General features: G+C 33.1%; 1 protein-coding gene across 3 annotated transcripts; it reads right to left on the bottom strand.

The window, feature by feature from the left end:
• Positions 1 to 540: 540 nt before the first annotated feature.
• On the bottom strand, positions 541 to 12,253 carry Tab2 (TAK1-associated binding protein 2). Of its 3 annotated transcripts, XM_088265728.1 has the most exons (6): positions 12,093 to 12,253; positions 10,493 to 11,875; positions 9,060 to 9,266; positions 6,741 to 6,890; positions 797 to 844; positions 541 to 705 (listed from the first exon to the last, which is right to left on the bottom strand). In XM_088265728.1, the coding sequence occupies exons 2-6, from the start codon at positions 11,850 to 11,852 to the stop codon at positions 680 to 682; spliced, it is 1,791 nt and encodes a 596-aa protein (XP_088121854.1). In that variant the 5' UTR covers positions 11,853 to 11,875; positions 12,093 to 12,253; the 3' UTR covers positions 541 to 679. The 3 variants fall into 3 exon arrangements, with proteins under 3 accessions (XP_088121854.1, XP_088121711.1, XP_088121784.1); XM_088265585.1 differs by lacking the exons at positions 541 to 705; positions 797 to 844 and having other exon boundaries at positions 5,920 to 6,890; XM_088265658.1 differs by lacking the exons at positions 541 to 705; positions 797 to 844 and having other exon boundaries at positions 5,920 to 6,890; positions 10,493 to 12,253.
• Between the last annotated feature and the right edge of the window lie 1,965 nt (positions 12,254 to 14,218).

Genomic DNA, 14,218 nt, shown 5'->3' with positions numbered 1-14,218 from the left:
TGGTATTTTTATTATTATTTATTATGAGTCTGTACTGTAATCTGTAATTTACCTTCGTGTTGGAAGGATTTTAACATAGAATTGCCCTTTATACCACCTCCCGCCTCTTAAGAAACTTGGGCAAAACCGTGTACTTCTACTTATAATTTATTTAAATGCACCTATAATATGAAAATAGACAGTTTTATTTGACATAGCTTTAACCCTTTCCAATCTGACCATTTTTTCTCATAACTGATCAGCTACTCTGATAAAAAAATACGACATTTTTCTACCATTAAAATAAATATTTTGATTCCCTAATTTTGGGACACTCTGTCTGGCAATTCGTATGACCATGTTAATCAAGATTAAATGTATTTATCTGAAATATTTTTTAGTAGAATATACTTGGGTGATGAGAATTCGGTGATTAAAGTTATACCTGAGCCGGGCCAGACATTGTAGCCCACGATGCTGCCTACTAGAATCATACGGGCCAGAATGTCTGGCCTACAGAGTGGTAAGAGTTAAAATATAATTCAATGAATAAAATGCCACTTATCAAAATAGGTTGTATTTCAAATTGTAGATATTTACATAGTAATATTCAAGTCGGCAACCAAATGCGTATTTATACAAAATGTCACAATTATTTGTAATAAATATAATAATGCAGTTACATTACGATTATTCCACCTCATAATATCCATGACCGCATGACTTCTGTAACAAAACAATGTAAATCTTAAGTACGGGGTCCATGTCACATATTAACTATACGGTGCTCTTCTATGGAACAAGTGAGTGGTCTTACTATTGCGTCCCGGTATTAGCTGAACTCTTATTTCTTCATCAGCATGTACTGAAATATGTATAAACAACATGTTAACATTTTTTAAATACATATATTTTCTATTCATAAAAAATGCATGTCAGAAAACAAGTTGCAAAATGAATCCTTTTCATAATTGATTATAAATCATAATGCGTCATATTATTTTTTAGAACTAGATAAATGAGACAATTTCTAGTGTTAATAGAATACAGTATCCTATTGATTTTTGTAAATTTTTTCATTCATTACATTTTTCTATTATATATATGGAAAAAGCACCATAAAATGTAATAAACTGATTTATTAAAAATACGTTTAGCTGAAATCATTAAAATCATGCGCAAACTCAGTAGAATTAGTATTGTGTTGTTTTTTTTTCTTTCTTTTTCAATGATATGTATTAATGAAGAAATAATTATCAGTTTTTGTCATTGTAAGATTCAATATTTATGTTGAATTCCTTTTAAAAAACGTCGGTTTACTGTGAAGTAAACAATACGTACTAAAATAATGGCTTTTACTATAAAATTGATTTATAAACTAGGAGTCAGCGCTAGAAGTGCTATTATTTAAAAAAATTGTAATTTCTATTTAAACACTAGTATATTGTAAAAACATTTAAAAAAATATATCGTTCGATGTAACTACTTCTAGCATTGAGTCTATCCGAGAAGGCTTCACACGCTGCGCAATATGGTTTGATGGTAGTAATCTTTAAGGCATCGACCGTCTCATATTTTTATTTGATGCTTTGGCCTCTAAAATGGGCCACATGGAAAAGTCCACTGGGTCCGAGGAATATGGTGGCCATTGATGTGGAGAAATGAAGCTGAAAAATTTTTGTAAAAAATGTTGGGTTTTATAGGTGTCAAACTCTTGTTGAAACTTCCAATGATTTCTATCGAATTGTTTACATGTTCATCGTAAGCATTGTCTTAAATCTTTTCAAGGTAGATTTGTTGATTTACCTTTACACCCTGTTTAGTGAAAATAAGTGGTGAGCGTCATGTGGCAGTTACTGCATCCCGAACTAATACAGGTGCTTACTTTCGCAGATCAATTCGCTGGTCTAAATTGTCTTTTGATTTGCACTGTAACCATACACAATCGTTTTGTTTGTTTACAAATTGTTGACCAAATTTTCAAGTTCGCTACTAATATGCAAATGTTTTAACATCTTTGCTCTTGCTAGGCGAACTGTCTCTTGTGCAGGTGTTAAATTTTGCACTTTTTGTATTTTGTAGGACTTCAATCGTAGTTTATTTTTTAATATGCGTCCCATGTTACGAGTGAGATGAGATTTTTCACCAATTGATCTGTGCTTTGTCGTGGATTATGTTGAATTCTGGCCTTCACGCTTCGAACCATTTCTGCCCATGTTGCTGTTTTTGAATGTCCACTTCCATGGCGTTTTTTTATGCTAACAGTATCATTGTAACATGTAATGGTCTGATACGCAAACATTTTGTTCACACGCAAATGTTGTAGCTCATTAATAATGGTTGTTTTTCAGCCAAATACAGAGCAATAACAATGTTGCGTTTAAATTTAATTTCGAAATATTTTTTTAACTGCAGCGTAAAATGATGAGCTCCCGTAGGCTTGCAAACAACATAAAACATGAGCGTGCTGACCCCTGTATACTATTTTAAATCTAGCCTAATTCATACTAAAATCTATTTACATAAAAAATACATATATTTGGAAGTTAACCAGCTTGGTTAGAATCCCAAGTGGCTATTTTACCAAATCCCTGCAAATTGCTAATAATTTTAGAATTACACACACACATATGTGTGTGTGTGTGCAAATAATTTTCTGTTTAAAATAAAGGTCCACACTAGTAATCCACAGATTCCTAAATGATCTGATTCCTGAAAAGATTTTGGGTAATTTAAAATAAATTGTATCTTGAATCTTGGATAAAAAAGCTTCTTTCAACCGTTTGGCTGGTGTTTTTATTTTATTTTTTATATAGCTAACTCAATAAAATTAGGAACTTAATATAGTTAAATAAGATGGATTACTACTATACAATTAATTTATTTGTGTGACAATTTTCAATGCACACAAATTTAAAATTTGACTTTTATACATACTTTTTTAATTACTGGATATTTTACATATTAAAATAATATATTTCAAGATGGGATTCGTGGCCATTCACTGACTGGCGAAGGAGTCCATGGAATAAAAGGGATTAAGAATTTCAGATTGAAAAGGATACAGGCAGTTAAAAGCATGGAGTTTCATCAAACTTTAAAAAATTGCAAAAACCACACATCATACTTCCATAAAATAAATACAATTTGTTAGATAAAATCATTTTATTACAATAAAAACAACTAAGTAACAACCACGCATATTTATGTATTTTTACAATATAAACATTCCTCTGATGCTAGTACATATACATATGTATCTCTATTTATATATATTTAATAAAAGTAAAAACTGAGAACATAATGTGATCTTTGGAGTATGACGGAAAGTCTACATAGTGGTAAATATTTTACACTACAAGAATAATCTTCGAAAATATGATTTCTCCTGATAATCATAATATTTTGAATTTATATGTTAAAAGCCTTATGCTTAAAAAAAGTCCATCTGCATATTTCATATGGTTATCATACAAATCTTCCAATTTTCAATCATAGATACTGAAAAGATCTCATCGATTGTATGGATTTTAGCAGATAGAAAGTCTCAGATTTTTCTGACACTGATAAACAAGAGTATTCTTAAAGAGTCAATTATCATTTCAAAAAGTTTTACTAAACCTTTTTTAACTTTAGTAACGAATTTCGAAAGTCAGAAATTTGACAATAGTTTATGCTAAGAGAGAAGTAATTAATTGACTTTTAATCATAAACATATAATTAGTATATAAATACATAAAAATTAAAAGTTTAAGATATTTTTTTAATGTAAATATATTTAGGTGTAAGATTACTACTCCCTGAAAATGTTAACAAACGCTGTTATTTTAATAACTTTCTGAGCCAGTACAAATCTTCATAAAAAAAATTCTTCATTCAATGCATGTTTTTAATATCACAGTGTATTTTTTTTTCAATTTGTTAAAATTGTTATATTATTTGAATACCTCTATCAGTACAGAGTAGGTTTTTTAGAAATATATGTTAGAATGTGTTTAAAAAAATGCTGATGAATGCCCGGTAAAATATTAATTATTTAACAAACAAAAAAGAGTAATTATTCTTTTGATGATATATAAAGGTTATTGTGAATGAGCAGAGATTATGTACAATTTTCAGAAACATATAAAATGTAAGTTACAAATAATAATATATTTATGTTGTATATCAGAAGATTTAGTAAACTACAAATTAATAATATAATTTTGTTTTAAGTACCACGGTAAGTTCGTTTTATTTGACTTGACTTACATAATATTTAATATTTTATCCCTTTTGTTTTATAATTTTCATTCATCATTGTTTTTTTATTTATATATTACGAAAGTCCAAAATCTACACTTTTCATTACTAGATTAAAATATTTTTCATAAATTTAACAATCAAGGATCTTTCTATCAAAACTTAGTAATAATAGAAGAATAAAAATGTTTTATTAAAAATTAATAATAAAACGGACAACTTGTCTTCCTCCATAGTGTAGTGATTAGCGCGTTTGGCAACTATGATGGATATCCCGGTTTTGATTCCCAAAAGGATATAAGTACGTGATTTATCACTTAATGTTGTCCTGGACTGGTACCTCAAGTACAGGACTGATTACCTTGCTTTAAAAAATTAAAACTTAAGATAACACTGCAACAATGTGATGCAGTACCCTATGCACCATCGTGTGTGGATAAGGGTTATAAAAAAGAATGTTAAAAATGATTATTTATACTCCTAATAAAAAATAATGTGTGTATGTATGCACAACTAAATATATATGTTTTTCAATATAAAATATTTATCACAGTCCTATAAGTGATTTATTTTATATTAAAATGTAAGTATTACAAGAAATCCTTGATATTATTAAAATGTGTAGATAATTATCATCAGTTAATACAAGAATACTAATAATTAGATATTATGAGATATTTAATATTTTATAATGATTGAGTACGCAATATTATTGTGATAATTATGCTACATGGTACATGCAAGGTTAGACACAGTAAATATTACGATGTAAATACAAAACTTAATGAGATGAGGATATTGGTAACAAACATAACAGGTAAAACATTGATTATCTACTTTGAGAGCTTATACTTAATCGGAAACAATATGAAAAAAAAAGTCGACAATTTATTATAGATTCCATAGAAACCATCATAATGTAGAAGAGGATTGTATAAAATACAAATTAATTTAATATAAGATATAGTTAGGCACTTGCCGATTTTCATTTCCATCTGGTTGGTACCATTGAGTAACCAACTCCAAATATAATTTCCACAACTATATAGAAAAATCCCAAAGTTTTATACCCTGTGAATGCCCAGACTTCCATATTCCTTTTATAAAAAAAAAACTCTGTTTTGAATATTGAAAGCATTAGTATTAACTTTGTGGATCATGTTGATATATTATTTCGAGAAATAAAAATACTTTGTGTTCTGATCCACTCACATTTTTATATTAACCAACTAGTTTCGGCAAAAACCTGTTGCCCTCTTCAGGGTTTAATTTATTACTACTAAACCCTGAAGAGGGCAACAGGTTGTTGCCGAAACTAGTAGGTTAATAAAAATGTGAGTGGATCAGAACACAAAGTATTTTTATTTCTCGAAATAATATAAAAAAAATCTCTGTTGAGATATCTAATATATCGAGAAAACTAGTTTTACGATTGTTAAACAAATTTATTATAAATATCCTCAATACATACTAGATAAGCTGAATATTCTTTATATGTATGTACATATTTCATATGCTATTTTTGTAAGAAAAAAAATGAATGTAATTTAAACTAATCTAAATACAAACTAAACCTAAATAAAAATTATTTCAGAAAAAAGAATACTTAATCTGCATTTCAATATTGATGTTATAAATTAATTTAATGTCAAGATGGTATATACTGGTATTTGTGTATCATAAACATGTTTGGATCAATTTTATTTTTATTTTTATCAAATTGATTAGGAGATGATATAATCACATATTGACTAACAGATTCATAAATGTTATAAGATATGCTGTACAAGTAATCATCAAAGCATTTTATTTTAATAATTCGAAGATGGGGAAAAAGGGAACACAGATGATGGATATCATACTTTAACAATTTGGCAAACGGTAATTTAAACCGTTTAAATAAAGTCTAGGAAACTTGTGAAGTACGGTGTCTTTGTCTGGCCGTGAAAAATATTTACAGGTTGCTCGATATGCTTTTGACTTTTCGGTTAGTATATAAAATAACGAGTATTATAAACACCACACTTAACATCCGATAAAAGCCAGATAGATAACTTATGTATTAAATGTTAAATCAAACACTGATTTTTTGAGTCTACTAAGTTGTATTTTATTGTTAAAAAAACACATAAAAATCAATATTGTGACGATTATTATATGTTTTTTTAACAATAAAATACAACTTAGTAGACTCAAAAAATCGGTGTTTGATTTAACATTAATATGCACATAAATTAAAATGGAGTTGTACAAATTGAACGCCAAGTCAATAAATAGATAGGTAATTGTTAAAGTCGATGCACACACAAAACGGGAACAACAAAGCGGTAGATTTTAAACAACATTTTTAGCATCACACCGTGGTTGCGCGAGTGGAAGAGCCGTCAGTCATGTGACAGTCCGCTGGTCGGGTCGGGGCCAGCCGGCGGGCATCTCGTCGGGCTGGTCCTCGGAGGGGTTAGTGGGAGGGGGATGCACTAGAGGCAGCACACTGAGCAGGCCCGAGGCCACGGTCCTACCTAGGATGATGCGGGGCATGTCGCACTCCTCGCACTTGTTGAGCAGGCCGTGATTCCGGAATGTGCACACGTGACACTGCCACGTGCCACCCGACTCCGCAGGCGGGCTCATCCGCTGGCCAGTGTAAATGTTGTCATAGAATTCTCCCTCTGGAACAAAACCTTCATTACCAAACCGGCTCAAATCTTTTTATTTTTTATTTTTAACCTTTTAACCGCATTAACTTTGTTCCTGAGAGATGCCCGTGCGTGGCGGTATTTTGCCACTTTTTTAAATGATTATTTTTATCATGAATTTAGTTAAGAAACAATTTATTTTCCTAAACAAAAACGTTCAATGGGATTCATTGTGCCTTTTTGGTCCTCTATAAAACACTTGTGTCACATTATTCTTGAAATATATCGTAATATAAACAAATAAGATCGTAACATAAATAAATCAAAGCACGTGTGTCACTCTTACCCACTGGCGATGCGCAGCGTCGAGAGTGAGACAGATATAAGGCATGATTATGGGGCGGACAAATTATCGACCTCAAGAAAAATCAGGGATCTGTTCTTTTATTTATCCTTGTGATGTTACAAATTATTAGTCAGATATTTCAACAGATGTCATAAGGCCAAGTATTATTTTATCCAAAGTTCTAAGAAACAATTTATTTTCCTAAACAAAAACGTTCAATGGGATTCATTGTGCCTTTTTGGTCCTCTATAAAACACTTGTGTCACATTATTCTTGAAATATATCGTAATATAAACAAATAAGATCGTAACATAAATAAATCAAAGCACGTGTGTCACTCTTACCCACTGGCGATGCGCAGCGTCGAGAGTGAGACAGATATAAGGCATGATTATGGGGCGGACAAATTATCGACCTCAAGAAAAATCAGGGATCTGTTCTTTTATTTATCCTTGTGATGTTACAAATTATTAGTCAGATATTTCAACAGATGTCATAAGGCCAAGTATTATTTTATCCAAAGTTCCACACCATGAAAAAATCCCTCTAAGTTGAACTGAGGTTTGAAACTTGGAGCAAAGTAAAAACACATACGCTTATGTTAGCCGCGTATTGGGCATGTTTTGTGAAAACACATACGGTTATGCGAGCCGCGTGAATCCGGTTAAAAAAAAAATATTCGTGTAATTTTATTATTTACACAAATATTTCAATTTCATACTATGTATTTCTGTGAGCCTAAGCGGCTCATTATTAGAAATTGGTATCAAATTGTGGTAGAGTGGATTCTAACTGAGAAACTCTGACTTAAGAGTCCGCGACACTAACCACGGGACCACAACTCGACATCTAGTTTTGTAAAATGTCTCACACAAAATAATACATATCGTGGTCATACAGGAGAAAGTGACCAAGTGCATTATTTACAAAAATGTGATTATTGACTATTTGATATCTTACTAGCTTAACATTGCCCTAAAAAACATTACAAAGCGATTTTAAACTTGGAAGTATAATATATTGACTTATTATGATTGTATTGATGTTTATTTCCTTGCCATGCAAAAGCGACCAAGTGACGCTTGGACATTTTTGCTCGAAGTTAGTTAAAGTTCTGTATGAAACATTTGACATTTAAATTTTTCTCTCTAAACAAAGTGCCTAAATTCGAAGTAAGATGTCAAGTAGAGGTAAATTATTGGTGGAAATGTGTAAAAATCAAGAAAGACTGATCCATACAATGTACATGAATTAAGATTTGACAATATGTTAGATATCAAATCTTCTTCTAACCCTTATCTGCATCAAATGGTGCATAGGGTACTGCATCGTATTGATGCGGTGTTATCTTGATCGTTACTTACATGAAGGCAGGGTGATCACTCCTGCGCTTCAGGGACCAGTCCAGGGTAATATGAGATAAATATTATAGTTTAAAATCACTAATATTTATTTTCAATCCCCCCTGGGAATCGAACCCAGGACCTCCAGCACGGCAGCTAAACACGCTTACCATTACACCACGGAGGCAGACACAGATCTCAAATCACTTGCCAAAAACATGACGAAAAACCCGATAAAAATAAACGAAATTGTTTCATGGCTGCAAATTAAATGCTTGCACACTAAACCAGGAAAAATTATGTATAAGAATTCGTATAGCAAAGATTTTAAAATGCTGTCAGTATTTTGGCGAGGCATTAAATTATTTATACAAAGAAGAACTAAGTATAACTAAGAAAAAAAAAGTGAAAATCACTTAAATTTATAGTCAAGTAGGCAAGCGTGCTGACCATTACACCAAGGAGGCGGACAAACGGTTTAATTCTACATGAATCAAATGTGGCACACATTACCTGCGGCTGAAGTGGCCTGGTCGAGGTGTCGCGTGAGGCGCTGGCAGAGCTGGCGCAGGCGCAACACGGCGGGGCGCAGCGCGTCGGGAGTGGGAGCGGCGCGCAGCACGCTCACCTCGCGCTGCATGCTCGCCAGCCGCCCGCGCTCCGCCGCCAGCGCGCGCTGCAGCCGCGCCAGGCGCGCACGCTGACGCCGCAACAGCGAATCTGTTCCACAATTGAGACATTTAAAAAAAAATAGTTCTTCTTATCTTTACCTGGTACTAAACATATCGCTGGTTATGCCAAAGGGCCACAAAGCAAAAAAAAAAAAACTGTTTATTTCAAAAATGGTACCGTAGAACGGGGCTACTTGAACTTTGATGTGTTACTTGAGCCCAGTACAAAAATAATATTTAGATAAAAATAATATCGATCGAAGTATCGTGACAATAAGTGTCACCTGTCAGGGAAACAATGAATCATGTCGATACGTTCATTATTGTAGACCAAATACAGATTTAATTTTTTTTTTGTACTGGGCTCAAGTAACACATCAAAGTTCAAGTAGCCCCGTTCTACGGTATCTAAATTGCCAACATTTGAATATGAAAATGTTCACGATTTAGATACCATTTTTGGAATAAAGAGTTTAATTTATTTTTTGCGTTGTGACCCTTGGCATTTAACCAGCAATATGTAGAAACCTGCATTGGATTGTGTTATCTTGATTGTAACACATTTCAGACTAGTGTTTGTTACGCCTGCAGACCGCTGGCGACGGAATTTGAAAATTGTGTACATATGGTTTAGACCTTAACAAAGGTATTGGTACATGATATTCATTTAAAAACATTACATTATTCCTTCTTTTCTGATTTTGAAATGAGGTCGGCGCAGAAGGTAAAAATACCCTTCCCGTCCTTAAGCATCAATCGCCCGAACGGGTACAAATATCTTTCCCATCCTTAGTGTGGTAATAATGCAATCAATATCTTGCTTTTGGTGCTAGTACAAGGAAATTACTTAAATATCACAATTTGGAAAATTTGTAAGAGCGGTCCTGCAAGCGCAGAAACATAAAATGTTTTAACTTGGTTTGATGGTAATAGACAAAATATTTATCGTAACTGCAGACAGTTGGTAGAATTTCATATTGAATTTTTGGGTAATATATCCAAAATAAAACACGGTTATTGTTGGATTGAATTCTACATTTATTTATGTATATTTTAATATGTGACGCGTTTCGTCTTCATAGGACATTATCAAACACTGGATATTGTTTAATAATGTCCTAAGAATGTCCACGTGTTTGATAATGTCCTAAGAAGACGAAACGCGTCACGTATTAAAATATACATAAATAAATGTAGAATTCAATCCAACAAAACCCGTGTTTTATTTTGGATATATTACCCAACAATAGACAAAATAGTGAAAAAGATAATCACCTAATGGCGAAGTGGGGGGCGTTTCAGGCATCGTGTGTGGAAGTGGTGAGTAGAAGTGGCGCGCTTGCGCTTGCGAGGGGGGGATCCTGTATGAAGGGGGCTGCGACGAGGCGGGGCTCACGGTGATCTGAACTCTGCCCTCAAATCCCCGGCGCGGGTCCCCGGCGTGCTGGTGGCTGTCGAGGGGGCCCGAGGAGGTTGGCGTGCACACCGTCAGGTTCACCGACGTGAAGTTCCCGGGGCTGGAGAAGTTCCCCCTCCACGGCTCGGAGAACTGGCCTTGCTGCTGCCTGCTGCCGTGGGGGACCACATCCATGCGACAGTTAAGATTCACGGAGACATTCAGAGGATAAGCGTCTTGGTGAGCGCCGTATTCCTCCTTGACATTGTGGGTCTCTGAAGATTTGTCGCAAAAATTCTTAGGAGGTTCATCGTTCCCCGTAGATTCCTCTTTTGCGTTTAAGGATTGTGTTTTTGATTCCTCGGCTGTTTCCGGCTGCGCTTCGGATTCGCTCCGCGAGAAGCCGCTGAATTGGGGATCCGACGAGAACTCTAAAGTGGTGGGCCTTTTTAATTTGGTAGTGGCCTCTATTGTGTTAGTATTTCTTCCATCAGTCGTGGGTAAGGCACTTTCGGATACGCTTATTTTATTTTGGTCTATGAGTTTCTTATTAAGGCCACATTTTACTTTGTTACTTTTTAGTATTCTGTAACTGGAATTATCGGCGATGCAAGCGCTACAATTATTCCAATTTTCATCGGCGATATTACCTCCTTTGTTTTTAAAATTAGCTCTGGGAATAGATTTTGTAACGTCACATTCTTGATCACTATTAGCATTAACTAGTTTCTCTGGGCTATCTACATTAGTATCACCAGGCGAAGCGACATCCGAGGATCGGGAACTCTTGAAACACGTTTCTTCGGAAGATGAGTCACATTCCTTGTGCTTGTCCCTGATAATATTTTGATTATCATTTTCATCTAGTTTTGCTGTAAAACTGGAAACACCTTTCTGAGGGCAGACACTAGAAACTTGGAGTAACCTCGGTTTCTGGGATTCATTAGTAATCAGCACTTGGTTGGGGCATTGCTGCGGAGGTACAATGTCTTTTCCTTCTTTCTTAGCGGTGGATAGAGAGGACGACGGATACAAGTGAGTAATATAGTTCTTAGCTTCACATTCGAGACGCGACTGACAAGCCGATCTATCGTGACAATGGGAAGAGATAGTACTAGATACAACATGGTCAGGTACACCAGGAAACTGTTGTTTAAGTTCGTGGAAAAGTTGCATAATAGATATATTAGTACAGGCGCATTGGGGGGCACTTGATGCGCCTCCGGAAGGTGCAGACATGGCCGCCCATCCTCGCTCTCGACCTGCGCAAGGAAATGTAATCCTGGTTATTTGTCAAACTGTCAACATAGCACCCGCGCAGTACACGGCCGAAACTCAATATAAACAATGAAAAACATCGCTATAACGCATTATTAAGAGCGTTCAATTGTCTTGATAGAAAATATCTACTTTGAATAATAAAAGAACACATAATATTATTATTTTAACATCGAAACATTTTGATATAAACATACGTACCGAATTTATATGAAGAGTCTTAATTGTATTCAAATATAAAACGATAGAAAGAAATATATTAACATTTCAGCGTGTCACTAGAGTCATTAAACGTCAATAAAAGTTTTGTAAAAACCAAAAATAAATTCACATATACGTCAACCAACCTCCGCCATATTTACGAACTTTTTAAAAATTTAATTTAGCAAATAGCTGTCAAGTGCATTTCTTCATTGGTATTAAAAGTACTTATTTAATATTTTTTCGGGGTTAGTTGTTTACCATCGGGTAGGAAATAGAAAAAGTGGAAAAAAGTCCACAAACTGATACTGAACTGGTTAATTGTATTTTGATTTTATTCTTTGATAGATGCTGAGGTACATATTTTACGGTAGCTAACTAGCCGTGTTTTTCTATAAAAAAATCAACTGCCGAACAATTTACAATTTATTTATTCATTTTATTTCTTTGTTGCAAGCAAAAGTGACATTCGTTTATAGTGATATATGTATTACATATGATAGTAATAATATTATGTATCAATATTTGTTTTTTTGGCAGGTAATTTTTTAAATAATTTTATTAGTAGATTATTAGATTTATGTCTACAATGTTTAAAAATTAACAATTGTTTAACTTTTTAGAGAAAAATATTTTTAAAATCTCAAAATTAAGAAGTTAAACTAACAATACCTTCATTGAAGCTAAAAAAAAAAATCGCCTTAATGTATTTATTTATATATATATATATATATATATATATATATATATATATATATATATATATATATATATATATATATATATATATATATATATATATATATATATATATATATATATATATATATATATATATATATATATATATATATATATATATATATATATATATATATATATATATATATATAAATATATATATATATTGTGAAGGCCTCAAGGGCGCTTCACGGTGAATGAATTGGGGAAAAGAAAAGGATGGAAATGATTTAGCAAACATATATGCTTTCAGTTTTTTTCTAAAGATCATCTCACTCTTTCCATTTCTAACCACTGGTGGAGGAGTATTCCACGCCATCCGTCCCGCAACAGCAAAAGTACGCTCGCTAAATTCAGTGCGCTGGTAAGATCACTTTGCCCATTGCAGCTGATCGAAGCGTAAGACGTCTATCAACCTATTGGCCTGGAATACACAGCTCTTTCAGATAATAATTTCCAGGAAGTCCTTCTTTATTAATGGTTTTTTTTTCTTCTCTTAATGTAAATAACATTGTTTTTTTTTTTAATATTAGTTACTAGTTCTCTATTACTTTAGTCTTTAAGTCATTGTTTGTGTTCGTCTTAAATTGTATTTTGTTTTTTATTTTTGGAAACATTGTTATTTTTGTTTTTGTTTTCTTTTTTTTTGTTTTCTTATTGTTTTTATTTTATTAAAAGTAAAAGAGATAATGAGGGGATCCCGAGAGGTGGGGACGAAGGGTCGGCCTTTGTCCGTACATCCTCCTCCCCCCTCATTAATTGAATAGAGCAATATTTATTTCTTCAGAAATATTTTGACGATTTTCCTCTATGTGCAGCTGACAGAGAGTCCCTCAGGACTCTATAACTGCTGCGGGTGGATGGTGGGCTCAGCTCTTTCAGATACTCTAGCGCCATACTATGTATTGATTTATACATAAGTAGACAGAGTTCATACTCAATCCTTTTGAGAAAAAGTAACTAGTGCAGTTGGTGAAGCAGTGGGGTGATGTGACTGAATTCAGAAATTCCAAAAATCAGTCTCGCTGCTGCGTGTAACACTGATTGCAGTCGAGTCATTTTATTGTTTGGTAACAATTTCTTGGAATATACATTTTGGAGATTTGTAAATTTTCTGCTTTCAAAATATCGGATGAGATTAAAAGGTTTGCGAAGAAAGAATAATGTAAACATTTTTTTATAATATAGATTTATTTTATATTCATAACATACAATCTAACAATTGTTTGACAAATATTTAATTTTTGGTTAAACAATAATATCTATTTTATTAAATAATAATATTATTAGTGTCACTCTAACCAGAAAATTGTGGTGTATTTTCTTTATGTTTCTTAGCACGAGTAACTAAGAAGAGGGTAATACACTGTATTATTTATTATGAA

This window comes from Brachycentrus maculatus, unplaced genomic scaffold (assembly GCF_059751285.1).
Source record: "Brachycentrus maculatus isolate JH-2025_06_01 unplaced genomic scaffold, ASM5975128v1 h1tg000003l, whole genome shotgun sequence".
Classification (NCBI taxonomy): Eukaryota; Metazoa; Arthropoda; class Insecta; order Trichoptera; family Brachycentridae; genus Brachycentrus; species Brachycentrus maculatus.
The sequence above is the reverse complement of the archived record's forward strand: the minus strand, read 5'-3'. Positions and strand labels throughout refer to the sequence as shown.

What these genes read in the sequence shown, in the direction of transcription:
- Tab2 (XM_088265658.1), bottom strand. Translation starts at nt 11,852, where the DNA reads ATGTCTGCACCTTCCGGAGGCGCATCAAGTGCCCCCCAATGCGCCTGT. An exon ending in GCCCCCCACTTCGCCATTAG is followed by an intron (nt 9,267 to 10,492) that starts GTGATTATCTTT and finishes ATTGTGGAACAG; the next exon opens with ATTCGCTGTTGCGGCGTCAG. An exon ending in CCAGGCCACTTCAGCCGCAG is followed by an intron (nt 6,891 to 9,059) that starts GTAATGTGTGCC and finishes GTTTTGTTCCAG; the next exon opens with AGGGAGAATTCTATGACAAC.